At 33.5% G+C, this 22433-nt stretch overlaps 1 protein-coding gene across 6 annotated transcripts in view; it reads left to right on the forward strand.

Annotated features, from left to right (window-relative positions):
• Window positions 1-22433, forward strand: part of LOC140052631 (jouberin-like) — a 159661-nt gene that overhangs the window by 3912 nt on the left and 133316 nt on the right. For 4 of the 6 annotated variants that reach the window (XM_072098291.1, XM_072098294.1, XM_072098297.1 and 1 more), the window contains exons 2-4: window positions 12555-12653; window positions 13097-13157; window positions 15233-15477. In XM_072098291.1, coding sequence (XP_071954392.1) covers window positions 12589-12653; window positions 13097-13157; window positions 15233-15477 — 371 coding nt within the window. In that variant the 5' untranslated portion in view covers window positions 12555-12588. The remainder of the gene's footprint in view (window positions 1-12554; window positions 12654-13096; window positions 13158-15232; window positions 15478-22433) is intronic. The other 2 variants (XM_072098292.1, XM_072098296.1) reach the window with 2 other exon arrangements.

Below are 22433 nucleotides of genomic sequence, written 5' to 3' on the forward strand. Positions count from 1 at the left end.
ATCTCAGACATGTCCCTCGTATGTTATTTTTCCTATCCTGGAATTTTAAATGGAACAGTCACATGTTAGCTGATTGATCTATTTTGCTGACATTTTCAGGTTTCAATGTTTATGGCTACTGGCAGACATGTTTCGCTGTTGTCTAGTAAACGATCGGTGGTTTATATTTACCACCTATAAATAAAGTATATTATACTTTAAAATAAAAAAAAAAATCAATTAATTATTTATAACTATAATATAAACAAAACCTGCCGAGGTTTGGCACATTCCCTATGTCTGGTACATCTACCCTACTAGATAGAGGGCTTACTTATTATATCCGGGCTGTTGCTACAACACTCCAGTACTAACTAGGCCTCAGTAGGTAGGCGAGTTAGTAGACTAGGCTAATAGTAGAGGGAACAGACAATCGGGTCCATTGTAAGACGATCAGGCCCAAAGTGCGAGATGATTTTGCCCAACAAGGTTTTAAGACGATCGGAACCAGAAACGATCAGGCCCAGACGATCGGGCCCAACAGGTAAGACGATCGGGTATATTTTATTTTGGTCGCAATAAAACCAACTTTTGGAATTTTTTATGGCGCGCGCCACTCTTTAATAGTTCAATTTTTATCATAGCGATCATGGTTTTTAAATATATTGGGTTTTATTGCGTTTATTTGTATTTGACTCGCGCACTAAATACATGTTCGTGATCACTATACATTTCGTAATCGTTTTTATATTAGGTATGCCTACTGTAGATTATTTATTTTACTGTTTTTATTTTTTCTGTTTTATTTTACTATTTTACTGACGATGAGTATTAATGCTAATTAGTTATCCGCTTGGTATACCAAGCGGATAACTCCTTGTTATTGTATGAGATCAACAGTTTTTTTCTGTATTATTAGTTATCCGCTTAGTAGCGGATAACTCCTTGTAATCGTCCTGTTACTTTTTTTTTAGTTATCCGCATTCAGCGGATAACTCCTTGTAACTGTCCTGTTACTTTTTTTAGTTATCCGCATTTAGCGGATAACTCCTTGTAACTGTCCTGTGTCTTTTTTGGCATTATTCTTCAGTCTTTCTCCCTCACTTTTTGTGCAGAGCGTATCTCTAAAATGGGTAAACATAACATTTCATAACTTTGTCAACATATGGGCATTTACGTGAAGTTGTGCACCTCCTATTTTTGAATGACGTCATAGTTACGCAACGTGACTTACGCGTGATTTTATGATTTTTTAAAATTGATCATAGATTTAAAACCAAGCGTAATTTTGTTTTTACACTTTGTGAAAATTTAAGTCATATCAAGGGCAAACTTTTTGTGCACAAAAAATGGCATGTTTTACAAGAAGTTACGCGCGCACGCGCGTTTGAAATTTTAAAATGCGAAAAATCAATTTCTAATCAACTTTCTACGCGTTTCATGTCATTTTAAGCATGTCAAAAATTCCCACGCGTGCGCAAATTTTTACGTGTGCGGTGCGCACGTAGCATTAAAGACATACTTTTTTTGCGTGATTTATGTTTTTCCAGCCTTTTCTAGTAATTTTACCAACTTTTCCAACAATTTCGACTTAAAATTACATCATACGAGCACGTCCAATTGGATAATTTGTGCGCGTTTTTGATCAATAAGTTCAAAAAATCGTCAAAATTATGCCTTTTTTTAAACAGGCATAGTTTCTAAACTAAACGGTGAAAGTTATTTTTATTACGTATTCTGGAAGTTGATGAGTTGTAGATATCGGATCAAACATTAATGTGGCTATCCGGACATTGTGACGTCATCGTATGGCCACACGAATGTAAAATATGGGATTTCTGTCTCTTTCGTTTTTGCTCATCACATTCAATGGAGCGCATCTCCACTTATCCGTTTTTCATTTTCTCCGAGATTTTAATAGTGTCTAGGTCAATCAACTATCTTTCGTATGAGTTAAAAATATTATAATTTTTATGACGTCATCATATCTAAAAATGTAAATCATATTTTCACGTATTTTCATCTTTACAGTAAATTTTAATCCGTTATAGCTCGTAAGAATAAAATGTGATAATTAAAGATTAAAATGTTTTCTGGAAGCTATTGGATTGTAGATATGAAATCATGTGAACATTTTGCCAATCGGATGTTGTGACGTCATTATATGGCCAGTTAAATAAAAACAGTCGTATTTTCATCTTTTGCGTCATAGTTCATTACATTTAAAAGAGCGCGCATCAATATTTCACGTATTCAAATTTCTTCTACACGTTAATATGTTGTTACTGAGATAATTTCCTCCCGAAATTGCTATCTTAGTGTTTCATTTTGATACCGTAACCATGTTAAAAATTTGAATAAATTGCGGGTTACGTAATTTCACCTATTCTACACTGTATGTAATATGTATACAGATTATACTGTATTTACTATATGACACAAAATAGACTGAATTCAGCACTAACAACGTATGATATTCTTCAGTTCAGGTCATAATCTTTATCTGCTGTGTGCAATATTCCAACGTATGACGTGCACGTGGCGTTTGTCGTGCGGATAACTAACTCGTCAAAGTGACGAGTTTCATGTCTAGTTTTTTAGTTATCCGCTTAGTAGCGGATAACTCCTTGTAATCGTCCTGTTACTTTTTTTTGGTTATCCGCACTTGGCGGATAACCTCTTGTTATTGTCAGGATCTTTTTTTTTTTTTTTTTTTTTTTTTTTTTTTTTCTTTTTAGTTATCCGCATTCAGCGGATAACTCCTTGTAACTGTCCTGTGTCTTTTTTTTTTTTTTCATTATTCTTCAGTCTTTCTCCCTCACTTTTTGTGCAGAGCGTATCTCTAAAATGGGTAAACATAACATTTCATAACTTTGTCAACATATGGACATTTACGTGAAGTTGTGCACCTCCTATTTTTGAATGACGTCAGTGTTGCGCAACATGACTTACGCGCGTTTATATGAATTTACAGATAATAACATAGATCGAAAACCATATAACAATTTAAATTGAAACTTTGCAAAAGTTTAATTTATATCAGGCGCTAACTTTCTGTTGAGAAAAAGTTGTGTGTTTTACACAAAGTTACGCGCGCACGCGCATTTAAAATTTCAAAATGCGCAAAATTAATTTCTAATCAACTTTCTACGCGTTTCATGTCATTTTAAGCATGTAAAAAATTCCCACGCATGCGCAAATTTTTACGTGTGCGGTGCGCACGTAGCATTAAAAACATATATTTTTCGCGTGATTTATGTTTTTCCAGCCTTTTCTAGTAATTTTACCAACTTTTAAACAATTTCGACTTAAAGTTACGTCATACGAGCACGTCGAATTGGACAATTTGCGCACGTTTTTGATGAAAAAGTACAAAAATTTGTCAAAATTATGCCTTTTTTTAAACAATCGTAATTTCTAAACTACACGGTCAACTTTTTGTGGATGACATATTCTGGAAGTTGATGAGTTGTAGATATCGGATCATGTATTAATATGGCTAACCGGACATTTTAACGTCATCGTATGGCCACACGAATATAAAATTGAGGATTTTTGTATCTTTCGTCATAGCTCATCACATTTAATAGAGCGCATCTCCACTTATACATTTTCCATTTTCACCCCGATTTTGATATTGTCTAGGTCAATCAACTATCTTTCGCATGAGTTAAAAATATTTTAATTGTTTTGACGTCATCGTGCCTAAAAATTTAAATTACATGTGGCATTAATTTCATCTTTACAGTAAATTTTAATCTGTTATAGCTCGTAAGAATAAAATGTGATAATCACGATTAAAACGTTTTCTGGAAGCTATTGGATTGTAGATACGAAATCATGTAAAAAAATTTTCAATCGGATGTTGTGACGTCATCATATGGCCCGTTAAATAAAAAAAGTCGTATTTTCATATTTTGCGTCATAGTTCATCACATTTAAAAGGGTGCGCATCTATATTTTACGTATTCAAATTTCTTCTACACGTTAATATGTTGTTCCTAAGATAATTTCCTTCTGAAATTGCTATCGAAGTGTTTCATTTTGATACCGTCGCCATGTTAAAAATTGGAATAAATGGCGGGTCCCGTAATTTCACCTATTCTACACTGTATGTAATATGTATACAGATTATACTGTTTGCATGTATACTATATGACACAAAATTGACAGAATTCAGCACTAACAGCATATCATATTCTTCAGTTCTTGTCATAATGCCATAATCTTTATCTGTGTGCAATATTCCAACGTATGACGTGCACGTGGCGTTTGTCGTTGTGCGGATAACTAACTCGTCAAAGTGACGAGTTTCATGTCTAGTTTATTCTTCTTTCTTTCCCAGAATTTTGTTGCGCGTATATCTCTAAATCTTCTCAACATAACATTTTGTAACTTTATCAGAAGATTGATCTCTATCTGAATATGTCGTAATAAGGTTTTCGGTACCGTTTGAGTTGCGCAGCGTAAGTTACGCGCGATTTTATGAATTTCGCGTATTTAATTTAGATCGAAAACTATTAAACCATTTAAATTGAAACTTGGCAAAAGTTTAATTTATATCATGCGCTAACTTTCTATGGAGAGAAAATGGCATGTTTCAAAGAAAGTTACGCGCGCACGCGCGTTTAAAATTTCAAAATGGGAAAAATCAATTTCTAATCAACTTTCTACGCGTTTCATGTCATTTTGAGCATTTCAAAAATTCCCACGCGTGCGCAATTTTTTTACGCGCACGTGCGCACGTAGCGCAAAAACATCATTTTTTTGCTTGATTTTTGTTTTTCCTGTCTTTTTTAGAAAATTTACCAACTTTCAAACAATTTCGACTTAAAATCACGTCATACGAGCACGTAGAATTAAACAATTTACGCGCATTTTTGATGAAAAAGTTCAAAAATTTGTCAAAATTATGCCTTTTTTTAAACAATCATAGATTCTAAACTACGTGGTGAACTTTTTTATAATTACATATTCTGTTAGTAGATTAGTTGCAGATATCAAATCATGCATCAATATGGCTAACCGGACATTGTGACGTCATCGTATGACCACTCGAATATAAAATAAATGATTTTTGTCTCTTTCCTCGTAGCTCGTCACATTTAATATAGCGCATCTCCACTTATTTGTATTCCATTTCCCCCCATTTTTTTATGTTGTCTAGCTCTATCAATTATCTTTCGGACGATTCACCATTTTCAAAATTGTGATGACGTCATCATGTTCAAAAGCGTCAATAACTTTGGTCACTTATTTTCACCTATTCTGCACTGTATGTAGTACGTATACAGTATATAGTGTATACCGTATATACTCAGACGTGACGAAAAATAGAGAGCGCACTGAAATTGTTTCAATGACTTAATCGTTTTTCTGCGCGCAATATTTTAACGTATGACGTGCGCGTGGCCTTTGCGCTGCGGATAACCTAACTCGTCCGTAGTGACGAGTTCAAATCTAGTTTTTCTTATTTCTTTCTCCCCCATTTTTGTGTCTCACGTATCTCAAAAACTTCTAAACATAACATTTCATAACTTTGTCAACATATGGGCATATACGTGAAGTTGTGCACCTCCTATTTTTGAATGACGTCAGAGTTGCGCAACGTGACTTACGCGCGATTTTATGATTTTTTATGATTGACCATAGATTAAAAACCAAACGTAATTTTGTTTTGACACTTTGTGAAAATTTAAGTCATATCAAGTGCAAATTTTCTATGGATTAAAAATGGCATGTTTTACAAGAAGTTACGCGCACACGCGCATTTAAAATTTCAAAATGCGCAAAATTAATTTCTAATCAACTTTCTACGCTGATCATGACATTTTAAGCATGTCAAAAATTCCCACGCGCGCGAAAAAATTTACGCGTAAGGGGCGCACGGAGTATGAAAACCATGTTTTTTTTCTGGAATTTTGAGTGTCCAGCCTTTCGTAGTCATTTTAAACAAGATTGACATCATTTCAAGTTAAAATGACGTCATACGTACACGTTGATTTAGACCATTTGCATGCGTTTTAGTTGCAAAAGTGACAAAATATTGTCAAAATTATGCCTATTTTGAATCTATTATAGCTCGTCAGGATCAAAGGTGACCCCAATTTGTTTTAACTTATTATGCAAGAAGATAAATTGTAGATATAAATTCATGCAGAATTTTTACCTCTCGGAAGTTATGACGTCATCGTATGGCCACACGAATGTAAAATATAGGATTTTTGTATCTTTCGTCATAGCGCATCTCATTTAATAGAGCGCCTCTCCACTTATACGTATTCCATTTTAACCCAGATTTTGACATTTTCTAGGTCAATCTACTATTTTACGCATGAGTAAATTTTTTTTAAATTTTTATGACGTCATCATGTCTAAAAATGTAAATAACGTGGGTCACTTATATTTATCTTTACAGTAAATTTTAATCTGTTATAGCTCATCAGAATAAAATGTGATAATCACGATTAAAACGTTTTCTGGAAGCTATTGGATTGTAGATACGAATTCATGTAAACATTTTGCCAATCGGATGTTGTGACGTCATCATATGGCCAGTTGAATAAAAAAAGACGTATTTTCATATTTTGCGTAATAGTTCATCACATTTAAAAGGGTACGCATCTATATTTTACGTATTCAAATTTCTTCTACACGTTAATATGTTGTTCCTGAGATAATTTCCTTCTGAAATTGCTATCCAAGTGTTTCATTTTGATACCGTCGCCATGTTAAAAATTGGAATAAATGGCGGGTCCCGTAATTTCACCTATTCTACACTGTATGTAATATGTATACAGATTTTACTGTTTGCATGTATATACTATATGACACAAAATTGACAGAATTCAGCACTAACAGCATATCATATTCTTCAGTTCTTGTCATAATGCCATAATCTTTATCTGTGTGCAATATTCCAACGTATGACGTGCACGTGGCGTTTGTCGTGGTGCGGATAACTAACTCGTCAATGTGACGAGTTTCATGTCTAGTTTTTCTTTCTTTCTCCCTCATTTTTGTGGCTCGCGTATCTCAAAAACGTGTAAACATAACATGTTATAACTTTGTCAGCATGAGGGCATTCAGGTGAAGTTGTGCACCTCCTATTTTTGAATGACGTCAGAGTTGCGCAACATGACTTACGCCGTTTTTACGAATTTCGCATTTTTAACATAGATTGAAAACCATATAGCAATTTAAATTGAAACTTAACGAAAGTTTAATTGATATCTTGTGCTAACAGAATGTGAAAAAAAAATGGCATGTTTCACAGGAAGTTACGCGCGCACGCGCGTTTAAAATTTCAAAATGCGAAAAATCAATTTCTAATCAACTTTCTACGCGTTTCATGTCATTTTGAGCATGTAAAAAATTCCCACGTACGCGCATTTTTTTACGCATGCGGTGCGCACGTAGCGTTGAAAACCATTTTTTTCGCGTGATTTATGTTTTTCCAGCCTTTTCTAGTAATTTTACCAATTTTTGAACAATTTCGACTTAAAATTACGTCATACGGGCACGTCGAATTGGATAATTTACGTGCATTTTTGATGAAAAAGTTCAAAAAGTCGTCAAAATTTGTCAAAATTATGCCCTTTTTTAAACAGTTATAGTTCCTAAACTAAACGGTGAAAGTTATTTTTATTGCATATTCTGAAAGTTGATGAGTTGTAAATTTTGAATCATGCATTAATATGGCTAACCGGACATTGTGACGTCACCGTATGCCCACGCGAATATAAAATATAGGATTTTTGTATCTTTCATCATAGCGCATGACATTTAATAGAGCGCATCTCCAATTATCTGTTTTCCATTTTTACCCCGATTTTTATATTATCTAGGTCAATGAACTATCTTTCGTATGAGTTAAAAATATTTTAATATTTATGACGTCATCATGTCTAAAAATGTAAATAACGTGGGTCACTTATTTTCGTCCTTACAGTAAATTTCAATCTGTTATAGCTCGTCAGAATAAAACGTGATAATCATGATTAAAACGTTTTCTGGAAGCTATTGAATTGTAGATACGAATTCATGTAAACATTTTGCCAATCGGATGTTGTGACGTCATCATATGGCCAGTTGAATAAAAAAAGGCGTATTTTCATATTTTGCGTAATAGTTCATCACATTTAAAAGGGCGCGCATCTATATTTTACGTATCCCAAATTTCTTCTACACGTTAATATGTGGTTGCTGAGATAATGTCCTTCCGAAATTGCTAACTTAGTGTTTCATTTTGATACCGTCGCCATGTTAAAAATAAGAATAAATGGGGGGTCTCGTAATTTCACCTATTCTACACTGTATGTAACATGTATATACCGTTTGCACTGTATATACTATATGACACAAAATAGACTGAATTCAGCACTAACAACGTATGATATTCTTCAGTTCAGGTCATAATGCCATAATCTTTATCCGTGTGCAATATTCCAACGTATGACGTGCACGTGGCGTTTGTCGTGCGGATAACTAACTCGTCAAAGTGACGAGTTTCATGTCTAGTTTTTTTCTTATTTCTTTCTCCCCCATTTTTGTGTCTCACGTATCTCAAAAACTTGTAAACATAACATTTCATAACTTTGTCAACATATGGGCATATACGTGACGTTGTGCACCTCCTATTTTTGAATGACGTCAGAGTTGCGCAACGTGACTTACGCGCGATTTTATGATTTTTTATGATTGACCATAGATTAAAAACCAAACGTAATTTTGTTTTGACACTTTGTGAAAATTTAAGTCATATCAAGTGCAAATTTTCTATGGATTAAAAATGGCATGTTATACAAGAAGTTACGCGCGCACGCGCATTTAAAATTTCAAAATGCGCAAAATTAATTTCTAATCAACTTTCTACGCTGATCATGACATTTTGAGCATGTCAAAAATTCCCACGCGCGCGAAAAAATTTACGCGTAAGGGGCGCACGGAGTATGAAAACCATGTTTTTTTTCTTGAATTTTGAGTGTCCAGCCTTTCGTAGTCATTTTAAACAAGATTGACATCATTTCAAGTTAAAATGACGTCATACGTACACGTTGATTTAGACCATTTGCATGCGTTTTAGTTGCAAAAGTGACAAAATATTGTCAAAATTATGCCTATTTTGAATCTATTATAGCTCGTCAGGATCAAAGGTGACCCCAATTTGTTTTAACTTATTATGCAAGAAGATAAATTGTAGATATAAATTCATGCAGAATTTTTACCTCTCGGAAGTTATGACGTCATCGTATGGCCACACGAATGTAAAATATAGGATTTTTGTATCTTTCGTCATAGCGCATCTCATTTAATAGAGCGCCTCTCCACTTATACGTATTCCATTTTAACCCAGATTTTGACATTTTCTAGGTCAATCAACTATTTTACACATGAGTAAAATTTTTTTTAATTTTTATGACGTCATCATGTCTAAAAATGTAAATAACGTGGGTCACTTATATTTATCTTTACAGTAAATTTTAATCTGTTATAGCTCATCAGAATAAAATGTTATAATCACGATTAAAACGTTTTCTGGAAGCTATTGGATTGTAGATACGAATTCATGTAAACATTTTGCCAATCGGATGTTGTGACGTCATCATATGGCCAGTTGAATAAAAAAAGACGTATTTTCATATTTTGCGTAATAGTTCATCACATTTAAAAGGGTACGCATCTATATTTTACGTATTCAAATTTCTTCTACACGTTAATATGTTGTTCCTGAGATAATTTCCTTCTGAAATTGCTATCCAAGTGTTTCATTTTGATACCGTCGCCATGTTAAAAATTGGAATAAATGGCGGGTCCCGTAATTTCACCTATTCTACACTGTATGTAATATGTATACAGATTATACTGTTTGCATGTATATACTATATGACACAAAATTGACAGAATTCAGCACTAACAGCATATCATATTCTTCAGTTCTTGTCATAATGCCATAATCTTTATCTGTGTGCAATATTCCAACGTATGACGTGCACGTGGCGTTTGTCGTGGTGCGGATAACTAACTCGTCAATGTGACGAGTTTCATGTCTAGTTCTTCTTTCCATCCTTCCTTTTTGTGGATCGCGTTTCTCTAAAATGTGTAAACATAACATTTCATAACTTTGACAACATATGGGCATTTATGTGAAGTTGTGCACCTCCTATTTTTGAATGACGTAATAGTTGCGCAACGTAACTTACGCGCAATTTTATGAATTTCAATGATTGATCATAGATTAAAAACTAAAAGTCATTTAGTATTGACACTTTGACAAAATTTAAGTCATATCAGGGGCAAACTTTCTACGGATTAAAAATGGCATGTTTCACTAGAAGTTACGCGCGCACGCGCATTTAAAATTTCAAAATGCGCAAAATTAATTTCTAATCAACTTTTTATGCGTTTCTTGTTATTTTGAGCATGTCAAAAATTCCCACGGGCGCGCAATTTTTTACGCATGCGGTGCGCACGTAGCGTTAAAAACATATTTTTTTCCCTTGAATCATATTTTTCAAGCCTTTCCTAGTAATTTTGAAAACAATTTAGACCTTTTCCAATTTAAATAACGCCATACGAACACGTTGAATTAAACATTTCATGCGCGTTTTTTATGAAAAAGCTTAAAAAATCGTCAAAATTATGTCTTTTTTTAAACAGTCATAGTTTCTGAAGTTAACCGTGAACCGTTTATTTTTATTACAAAATCTAGAAGTTGATGAGTTGTAGATATCGGATCATGCATCGATAAGGCTAAAAAAACATTGTGACGTCATCGTATGGCCACACGAATGTAAAATATAGGATTTTTGTCTCTTTCATTATTGCTCATCACATTCAATGGAGCGCATCACGCTTATCTGTATTCCTTTTTCTCCTACATTTATATATTGTGTAGGTCAATCAACTTTCTTTAGCATGAGATAAAAATATTTTAATTTTTATGACGTCATCATGCCAAAAAATTTTAATTACGTGGGTCATTAATTTCATCTTTACAGTAAATTTTAATCTGTAATAGCTCGTAAGAATAAAATGTGATAATCACGATTAAAACGTTTTATGGAAGCTATTGGATTGTAGATACGAATTCATGTAAACATTTTGCCAATCGGATGTTGTGACGTCATCATATGGCCAGTTGAATAAAAAAAGTCGTATTTTCATATTTTGCGTAATAGTTCATCACATTTAAAAGGGTGCGCATCTATATTTTACGTATTCAAATTTCTTCTACACGTTAATATGTTGTTCCTGAGATAATTTCCTTCTGAAATTGCTATCTAAGTGTTTCATTTTGATACCGTCGCCATGTTAAAAATTGGAATAAATGGCGGGTCCCGTAATTTCACCTATTCTACACTGTATGTAATATGTATACAGATTATACTGTTTGCATGTATATACTATATGACACAAAATTGACAGAATTCAGCACTAACAGCATATCATATTCTTCAGTTCTTGTCATAATGCCATAATCTTTATCTGTGTGCAATATTCCAACGTAAGACGTGCACGTGGCGTTTGTCGTGGTGCGGATAACTAACTCGTCAAAGTGACGAGTTTCATTATGTATTTCATTTACTTTTACAGGTGAGGAGGAGAGGATGTGCTTTTTAAAATTACTGTTATTGTAAAAATATGATTGTTTATAATTATACTTATTAAATGTTAACATTGTTTAAATGTAATCATTAATATAATAAATGTCAATGGTCGGATAATTCTATGTGGTAGGAGATGAGACGAGTAAACCTTCCTGCGCGCATGTTGTTCTTCAGCACATGATTTTGTTGTTGACTGACACGTCAGGGATTCTCCTTAAAATAAAACTTAGCATTTTACGAACTACTGTAAACATCAACGCGGGTAAGAGTTTCCTGCCAAAAGTGGAAACAGTTTGAATTTATGATATTTTTAATTAGGTTCTCTGTCATATCAGTAAAATAAAAAACAAATAAAAAAAAGTCCGTGTCTAATACTATAGATAATGGTAATGTCATTTGTAATTAACATCTGTTTAATTTCTGCATGTACACTTTTGTGGGTAAATCACCCACCTTTTTATTATTCTTAAATCCATTGTAGATTCATCTTTCCTCAATCAACATATTTTATAATAGGCCTACCCTAAAACTTGCATTGTAGGCATAGAAAGAACGTCTATACTATATTACTAAATAAACTATTTTAACTATTAATTTCTGATTTATTTTCATTATATACATTGAACGTTAACAATTTCAGGATGTTTACATTATAATAATAATACTGTTATTGTTAATGCATTGGCCTAGCTAGGCTACTTATCAACCTGAGAGATTTGAAATGCGTGACAGACTCTCCGCCATTTTGGTTATTTCGGCTTACCCACCGGCTCAACAACAAAAATTCAGGGCATATCGGGGTTTTCCCTTTATAATGCAAATGTCACTGTCAGTGTGGCATCACACTTCACACAAGATTTTACATTACATCACGATACATTAATCCCGAAACTGTGGGCGTTTGGTACATTTACGAACACTATTTTGTTTTAAATATTAGCATTCCTCATTTTTTTGATTATGCAGCAGAATTACAACACCAACCAAGAGTAACAAAAAAATGTCAAGCTCAACCAAGGCAAGATTTGAAGAACTTTTACAACAGGTAGCTACTGAACAGAATGAGTAAGTTTTAAAGATCGTGTTGTGCAGCCCGCAAAGGCTTTTTACCATGTTATTGTATGTATTATAATGAAGGTTTGGAACTCAAGGAACATATACCGTATTGTTTTCCAGTTTAAAACTCTTATTCTAGGATAACCAATGTGATTTTTCAGTTATTTATGATTTGACATATTTTGTATCAAAATTGAATTTGAAACAGGATCACAACAATCCTTTTTTCATTAGTCAAATACTAACCACAAGATAAACATTTAGGATTTGTGTGTTTCTATTTTTATTTTTGCCAAAACATTCACTGAATAAGTTCTACATTCATGATACTTGATAGAGGTAACCCATGACATTTATTTATGTAAAGTGAAATTTATTATTCTGCATTCAAGATGACTTTTTCTGTAATTTGCATATTTGATATATGGATTAACTTTTGGAACTTTTTTAAGTGAAAAGAAAGCAAGCCCAAAAAAAAAAAAGAAAGCAAGAAGGCGAGCAGATGAGCAAATGGTAAGTATGTGTGTTTTTTTTATGGTAACATGATTCTATGTTGCTTCATTTGTTATCACAAATCGTTCTTTGTTGTTGTGGTAGATTTCAAGACATCCTTCCTTTATTAGCCTGAGCCACTAATGAAAAAAAATAGTTTGTATATTTTGTACGGTTGTATAAATGTTTCCTACTCAACTCAAATTGGACGGCAATTGTACTGGGAAGGTTTTAAACTACATTTGAAAACCAACCCAAGTGAGGAAAAATGCTGGAATTGCTAGGTAGGGTTTGAAAATGACTGCAATTGTACTTTGACTTATTAGTTATCCGCAACTTGGCGGATAACTCCTTGTGATTGTATGAGATCATCTTCAACTGTTTTTTTCTGTATTATTCTTCTTTCTTTCCACCCTATGTGTGCATCGTGTTTCTCTAAAACGTGTAAACATAACATTTCGTAACTTTGTCAACATATCAACATTTACGTAAAGTTGTGCACCTCCTATTTTTGAATAATGTTAGAGTTGCGCAACGTGAGTTGCACACGATTTTATGAATTTAAATGATTGATTTTAATCTGATTTAATTTGGTAATTAAAAACCAAAAGTCATTTTGAATTGACACTTATTAATTAATTATAAATGGCATATTTCCTACAAAGTTACACACGCACGCGCATTTAAAATTTTTAAATGTGTAACATTAATTTCTGATAAATTTTCTATACGTTAGGACATTTTGAGCATTTTGCATGCGCACAGCTCGTACATAGCATACTTTCTGTGACAGATTTAATTTATTTTTATGAATTTGAATTACAGAATAATGACGCATGTGCATGTTAGACTTTAAAAACTGTGCGCCTAAAAATTTCAAATTCAATGCAAATTTATGAAAAATATGCCTACTTTAAATCTATTATAGCGCTTCAGGAAGACCATTGACCCACCATTTTTTCAACTTATTTTGAAAGCTAATGAGTTGTAAGATATGAAAGTTGTCTGAAGTCATTATATGGCTACTCGAATGAAAAAAAAATGGATTTTTGTCCATTTCGTCATAGCTCATCGCCTTTAATACAATGCATCTCGCTTATTAGTATTACATTATTTCCCCTAGTTTTTAATATTGTCTCTAGATTAATCATTTATTTTTCGCATGAGTTACAACTATTTTAATTTGGATGATGTCATCATGTCAAAAAATTTTAATAGTGTGGGTCACTTATTTTCCTCTTTACAGTAAATTTCAATATGTTATAGCTTGTCAGAATAAAAAGTAATACTCCTGATTAAAATGTTTTCTGGAAGCTGTTTGAATGGTAGATACAAATTCATGTAAACATTTTGCCAATCGGATGTTGTGATGTCGTCATATGGCCATTTAAATAAAAAAGTTGGATTTTAATCTTTTGTGTCATAGTTCATCACATTTAAAAGAGCGCGCATCTTGATTCTATGTATCAGAATTTTTTCAACATTTTAATATGTTTTTGTTAAAACAATTATCTTCCGAAACTGTTATCTTCATATTTAATTTTGATGGCGTTATCATGTTAAAAATTTGAATAAAAGGAGGGTCAAGTAATTTCAACTGCTCAATTTAATAATTACACTGTATGTAGATAACTGTATATACTATAATATAAGGCAAAAAAATAGCCAGAGTTTTGCACCAACATATTATTATCAGGTTATAAGTTCTGTAATCTTTTTCTGTTTGCATTTTCTAGCGTACATGCACATGGCGTTGTTGCTGTGCGGATAACTAACTTGTCAAAGTGACGAGATCAAATCTAGTTCAAATTAGAACCAACAGAGACAAAAGACCTAACCAACACTCGTTATTTGGCTATGTAATTAAAAATGTGTTTTCAGTCCAATTTCTTTGTCATGGCCAAATTCGGTAATTCTACAATTCTTTGCCATATTCTCTATGTCACAATCAGGTTGTAGAGAGGTAATAATGAGTTCACTTAAATTAAACTGCTAGTTGTTGTTATTAGTCCAACCAAATTCAGTCAGAAAATGGCTGATTTCTTGTATTTTAAAAAAAGATATTGAGTGAAATCTTGTCAATGTTTTTTTATCAGTTAGAACGGCTAAAAGAAGGGGCTGACCTACAAAAAGAACAGGATGCATCATTACTTGCCAACACATACAATGCAGAAGACAGTCCCAGATTTCGAAAGAATGTCACGAATGAACGACGCCCCAAACTACCTGCAAAAAGTGGCAAAGTTAATAAAGGATTTGAAGGAGATGATGTGATTGAGGATGAAGAAAAGCAAAAAATACAGAGAAAGAATTCACCAAAGAAATTAAATGTGCAAGAAAAGTAAGTTCATTAACTGTCGGCCATCTTTATTTTATGTGAAAGTTATACCCTTTATGGTAGTCCACTTTGTACTATTTATATGTGGCACATGCAAGAGAAATCAGACGTAAGTCTTGATACCATGTCTACTTCATTACGTGTACAGCTCCTCAGGAAGTCTACCCGAGCCATAAACATATACCAGGCTCGGGTATCACATGATTCACACCATCTAGCTATGTAAACAACATTGAACAAAAGTGTTTGTTCAATTAATTAGCGTTTAACTCCCAAATCACTGGAGCGTGCTATTTGGTACTTTGTGGGCTGTTGCTACAAACTGAAAGTCACGTGTACACATGATTCATACTTTGATATTAATCTGCCTTCAAATACTACTATTTATTATATAATTTTCTTGGAAATTATCAAAAATAAATATTATATATAGTCAATAAGATTGTGTTAAACAAAGAAATTGTACTAAAATTAATATGAACTTATTTTTGTACTCAAACATTTATGCGTGATGAGGTCACCGGCACGGCGTGCACAGAGAGAGCAGGCCCGGGGAGCTAGCGAAGATCGCTGCACACACTACGCTCGAATAAACAACTCGCCAAAACGGAAAACCCCTATTTGGTATCGTCTGCCATAAACAAGCTTATTAAATTTCTTTGGAACATTTCTATCTAACGAACATTGTATACTTGCTTTTCTGATTGATAAATTCTTGTTCAATTGATGTTTAAAATAAGATATTCTACGATAGATGACATGAACTATAAGTTAAATTTTCTGACACTATACACATTGTGAGGCTTGTGTGGTGGTAAAAACCAATGTACCAAAAATGCTATATACCGTTTCAGGGATGTCTATGATTAAATCACAGTACAGTATGTATTGCGATAATTATTAGTCTGGGAGCCCAAAAGGCTTTAATTAGCAATTTGAGTACAAAAGGTTTGAGGTGTGGAGTGTTTAGATTTAGGGACCCAGTAATGGCAATTCTTAAGTGACGGGTCCTGTTCAATTTTAAGGGGGAACCACCCAAATTACTCCTAAAATTGGATTTAATTAGCATATCGAGTACATGGACCAAACCAATTCTAAAATGTTCTCTTACCTATCACAGTATCAGGAATCAATATCCATAATTCCTGTGCTAAATTTACTTAAAGATGTATTGTTCCTTTGACTAATTAAAAAATAAATTTTTTTAAATATTTTTTTAATAGTTATTAACTTTCACCAAAAATTAGTTGAAAAAATAATAATTTAACGGGAATACGGACGTTTTTTTGTTCAAAAAATAACTTTGGCCCTGTTTCTGCTGCCAACTAAATACCGTATATTATACGGTATTTTTTGAATACCGTATATATACGGTATATTTTTTGCAGCAGAAACTGCGCTCATAAAAAATATACCGTATTTTGTATACCGTATTTTCCCCACAAAATTTGTGGATAAAATACGGTATTTACAAATTTATACAGTATTTTTTGTACCCGTTTCTGCTGCCAATAAAAAATACCGTATTTTTTTTTTACATGACAAAAGGTCAACATTCGTATTTTTATTTTCTGTCGCTGTCAGCTGTTTTACACACGTGTATATATATATTCGGCGAAAATGTGGAGCGAAGACGTCACAGTTTTACTAAATAAATTTGTGTGGGGAAGCTAAAATGTCTGGCCAACTAAAAGGTAATAAAACCACATTTATAAAGACATTTCTAAAAAAATAAAGCAGGAGTATGGAATAGACTTGTCTCCAAAGCAAGTAAACTCAAAGCTGAAGAGCCTGCGAAAGCAGTACAACATTGCAAAATACAATAACTCGGGGAGGGAACAAATTAATTGTCCCCATTACGATGTTTTCTGTGCTCTCACAACATCTCTATCACTAGGGCTAGGCTGTTGAAAGTGAGACGTAAAACTTCCTTTATTGCGACTTTTAATTATCGATCAAATAAATGAATGGCAATTTGGGTAAAAAAGGTGAAATTTAACACGACCACCCAAGAAGTATTGTTAGCAGAAACGGGGTACTAAAAAATACGGTATAAAAAATACCGTATTTTATACCGTATTTTTATACCGTATTTTGAGCAGTTGCAGCAGAAACAGGCCCTTTGACTTCCATCCAGTCAAAGTTTTGCAATGCAACGCGCTTGTTTGGCTACTCTGTATGCATAATCATAAAACTTCCTCGCGATCTGTGTGAAAACACCTTCTCAACCGCGACGAGTTGTAAACAATCCTAATTAGCATCATGCATAATGCATACTCGTGGTTTGAAATCTTTGTTTACTTTCGCTCGTGACGATTTTCCAGACGAAATGTAATCAAATTAATTTACCTGTTAATTATGTAAACTTGTTGTTTTTGCTTCGAATTTTCGCCTTAAAGTGAATAACTTTAATATTACTTTGATATGGTCAATTTAAATTTAGAATATTTTTTTTTTTCATTTTTTGTGTTTCAAGGGACAATACATCTTTAAGGACGCCTTTAATTAACGCTAATTAGACAGTTAATTAGCAATTTGAATACATCAACAAAATTCACATCACATATACTTATGAACATACTGATATTCATCATTCTTAAAGGATAAGGACACCCTAATAATTTATATTATAAAAGTACCAACTTAATATTCAGAACAATTTATGTTTAAATCGGATTTGTAGTTTTCTAGTAAACAGGATTTTAAAGTTGTTTTCAAGACTTTTGAAAATCACCATCTTGTGCTCATTGCAACCTATTTGTGACGTCAAATACGGCCGATGAAAATTTTAAGATTCGCGGTTGCATTCGGCGCTTCTATTGGCTAAGCGATTCCGCTAATATGATTGGCTAATAACGCGACATGCGGCCATGCAGGACGGCAATGACACGGTATGAGCATGCGCTGGCTTGGGCAAGCCAATTCCTAAATCTCTCAGCTATTGTTAATCTATTGTTACTTTTATTGCTAAAATAATCCTTTCTTTTGTATACTTTACTGTGTTTATTACAATAATGGTCTTTTGTACAGCGTTTGGCTGCACAAATAAGACGGATTCTATGTAATAACATGTCTGGTGACGGTCAAAATAATTAAATTCAATTTTAAAATGTTCTCTGACCTATCAGGAATCAAGATCCATAATTATGTGCTAAATTAACTTAAGAACGCCCTTAATTAGTGCTAATTAGACATTAATTAGCATTTTGAGTACATCAACAAAATTCACACAACACCTACTTATGAACAGACTGATCAGGGATTCATCATTCTTATGTTTGAAATCCGGAGCCAAAGCCACTTAAGAATTGGTCAAAACCGTATAAGAGTGGGTGGTCAAAGGTCAAAATAATCAAAAGTCAGATTTAATTCGTATATAAAGTAGCCTATAAATTAATATTTTGTATAAAGTACTTTCATCAGTCTTTTCCATTTGTAATATCTCCTTTTAAAAATAATTATTTAACTTTTTAATGTTGTGAACTTTGATGTTTGAAAGCTTTTACCAATTTTATATGTAAATCTCTCGCAAATTTAGTCTAAATTTAGGCACTTGCAATACTGTAAGTAAAGTACACTAAACATTGAACTTTTGGACGTTTTAAATCTCCAGCTAAATTACAAAAGGGAAGTGCAATGGCCGTCAGAGGGTATCCTCAATATGGCAAATCCAGGTGTGGTTGCTTAACATTCAACCCATTCGATCCCTGCTACACTTCTTTTATTCTCTTGTTTTGCAATCAAACAGTGGTGCTTTCCCTAATAATCTAAGAGACCCCTGTATCAGACTTAGTGGACTTGATGATGTTTCTATCCTCACTCTATCAGAAGGGTTATGGCAGCAGGGCTATTGTAGATCCTTGCCATGCTTGATATATATATCCATGCGGATTTAATGATTTATTCTTATTAGAAGTTATCTCTTGCCCAACAAATGTATTCCAGTTTTCCACAAGTTTGTCCAATACTTAGATCTACTAGACTGAAATACGACTGAAATAATTGATTTATTTATTAACGCTGGACACTGTACATTCTCTAGAATGGGACTTTTCCACAAAGTGAGACTTTTGTAAAACCATCATTCATTCATTCATTAGTGGCACAATAACGCCCGTATTCTTAAACCGGACTTTAGTCATAGTTCGAGCTAAAACTTTAAAAATGACGTCATTTTAATTCATAAACCGAACTTCAACTAAATCTTCGACTAATTCAGGCCAACCTCAACTAAATTGAGGACTAAATTTTTTAGTCCTGGAGGGGGCAGGCTAAATGGTCGACTAAATGGTTTTTAAACGATGTTTATGAAAAACGTAACAGTCATTGAGTTGTTATATTGGCCAGATATTGAAGAATGAAATATCAATTTTTATATTAGCTTAATTAAATATACATTGGTATAAGTTATAATAATGAAAATCATCTTTATTTACAACCGTATACAAATTACATTATTTTCTTCGCGCAAGCCCGACTTGAACTACGTCACGCCATAGCGACAATGGCAGATGCAGAAATTCACCACGCGATGGAATGTTTAGGGGGCCTAGCGCTTTCTTGTCACGCTATGAAGTGCGTGGTTCGTCGCGATTATACTTTGTTGGGGGCCTAGAAAATATAAAAGTTACCGTACCGCCATGGTTCCTAAATATATTTTGAAGATTTTGTTTGTTGTAATCCAATACTTCACTGTTAAATTAATACTGATCTTGTTCTAATAATTAACGATTAAAATTATTTTTCATGTACTGTATATAGTCCTGATGTGTAAAAAGTTTTGTAAGAAAATGGAAAGTGATATCAATGCGCAAAATTTCGTCTGCTCCTCAAATACTCTCTTGTCATTGGCCAATGTATAGCCTCTGTTACCCAGACGTGTGCAACTCGACTAAAAGCTCGACTTCATTAAGTCGAACTGCAAACTTCGACTACTTCGTTTTTGAATCGAATTTGAAGTAATAGCTCGAACTACGACTTTTTCAAGTCAAACTTCGAACTACGACTAAAGTCCGGTTTAAGAATACGGGCGTAAGTCTTTTTTAAGTTAAATTAGCACAGGAATGGTAATCTAAGGATTAAGGATCTTGATTCCTGATAGATTATTAGGTCAGAGAACATTTTAGAATTGGTTTGGTCAATGAAGGCTACTTATACGAATTAAATCTGATTTTTTATTATTTTGACCTTTGATCCACTCTTAAGCGGTTTTAAAAACTTAAGAATTAGTCCAGTCAATCTAATGATATACCCACCACAAATTGCAATAGTAGTCCAGTCAATCTATGACAAAAAAGGGCGTAACCCAAAACAAATTGCAATAGTTTCCAAACCTTTTTTATTTGATTCTATAAGCATCTGGGAAGATCATTTCCAAAATCTACCAAAATCGGTTCAGTGGAACATACTTTTTAAGGGGTTTTAAGGTCATAGGGGTCAAATTACAAATTTTTCTGTTTTGAAAACTACTAGGCGTAGCATGTTAATTTTGGGGTCTTCTGACCCATATTTATATGTACTCTAATGAAACCTTTTTACCAAAAATTACAGGAAAGCATGTTTTTGACCTTTGACCTATTTTATTGTATATTTTCGTATATTCGTATCTTAGTAACCAGTGGGCGTAGATGAGCGTTATTTGCGTCAAACTACTCAGAAGGTCAATGTTTATATTAGTTCTAATGGAAAAGATTCGTGTAAAATGACCGGAAGTCATTATTTTGACCTTTGATACATATTCATTATTTTAGATTTCTCAGTAAATACATTTTTTATATCTCAGTAACCACTAAGCACAACTTCGTCAATTTTGTGTCAAAAGATTCAGAAGACTCATATTTATATTCACTATAATGAAAAAGTTTTTTAAAAAATGGATAGAAACTATGTTTTTGACCTTTGACCTATTATACCAGTATATTTGTTTATATTTACTCTAATGAAAACAAATGCAAATGTACAATATAACCGAAAATCATTATTTTGACCGTTAACATTTTCTAGTCGTGTCATGAATAAATCTCGAGTCTCGAGTATAACATTTTAAATTTGACCAAATAATAAGTGCGGCGATCTGACAGACGTTGGGCTGGAATATCAACTGATCTTGCCACAGAACAGTGTCTTATGCGTACTGTAGCATAAAAACAAGAGGAGGTCTAACAAGAGGGCGAGGATTAACAGAAACGACTTGTCTGGGTCCTTTCAACTCCAGTCTGTGCCAAGATCAATCATTCAATGCAAGAGTTCACTAACGTTTCGTATACTACCAGTGAACAACATAAAGAAACAACATATGCCAGAAAGATGAAGGACCTCAGTGATGTACAAGACATATCAAGGTATCTGACACTGCGAAAACCATTCAATACAGACAGTACAAAATCACTGACAAACATTGCAACTGGAGTGACGGCACATATCAATGTAGACTGTGACAATGCCAAGCATGTAGGTCAACAAATTGTGCAATCAATGACAAACCAAAAGGTCGCCAACTACACATTTCTGAAAAAGAGCCAATCCATTACAATGAACTCTAAAAGCGCATTGAAGATAAAAGATGATGTGGTCAATGTAGATCCTTTACTTCTATTTCAACGACTTGTAACTGCCGGCACAAGATGCGATAATTTATCAGATATATTTAGATTGTTTGAATCACCAGATATGATGAGGTCTGCAAATAAAGCTAGTTTAGCTGATAGTTTGTAGTCAACAGCAATCGAGGTTGCTCCAGAACCTCCTGATCAAATTCAGTACGTCTTAGATGGAGGAGCACTACTTCATAAAATTCCATGGACAAGAGGGTCTTCATGGGGTGACATTATGAGAGTATACACTAAATATATTTCTCACAAATTAGTCCAGTCCCTAAGGGGAGAAAAAGGGGTGGGATGTTACCAAACTGGATACAAATTTTTCAGTATAGCAGTTTGGTAGAGTATAGTGTGGAGATG

This window comes from Antedon mediterranea, chromosome 6 (assembly GCF_964355755.1).
Source record: "Antedon mediterranea chromosome 6, ecAntMedi1.1, whole genome shotgun sequence".
NCBI classification, from domain to species: Eukaryota; Metazoa; Echinodermata; class Crinoidea; order Comatulida; family Antedonidae; genus Antedon; species Antedon mediterranea.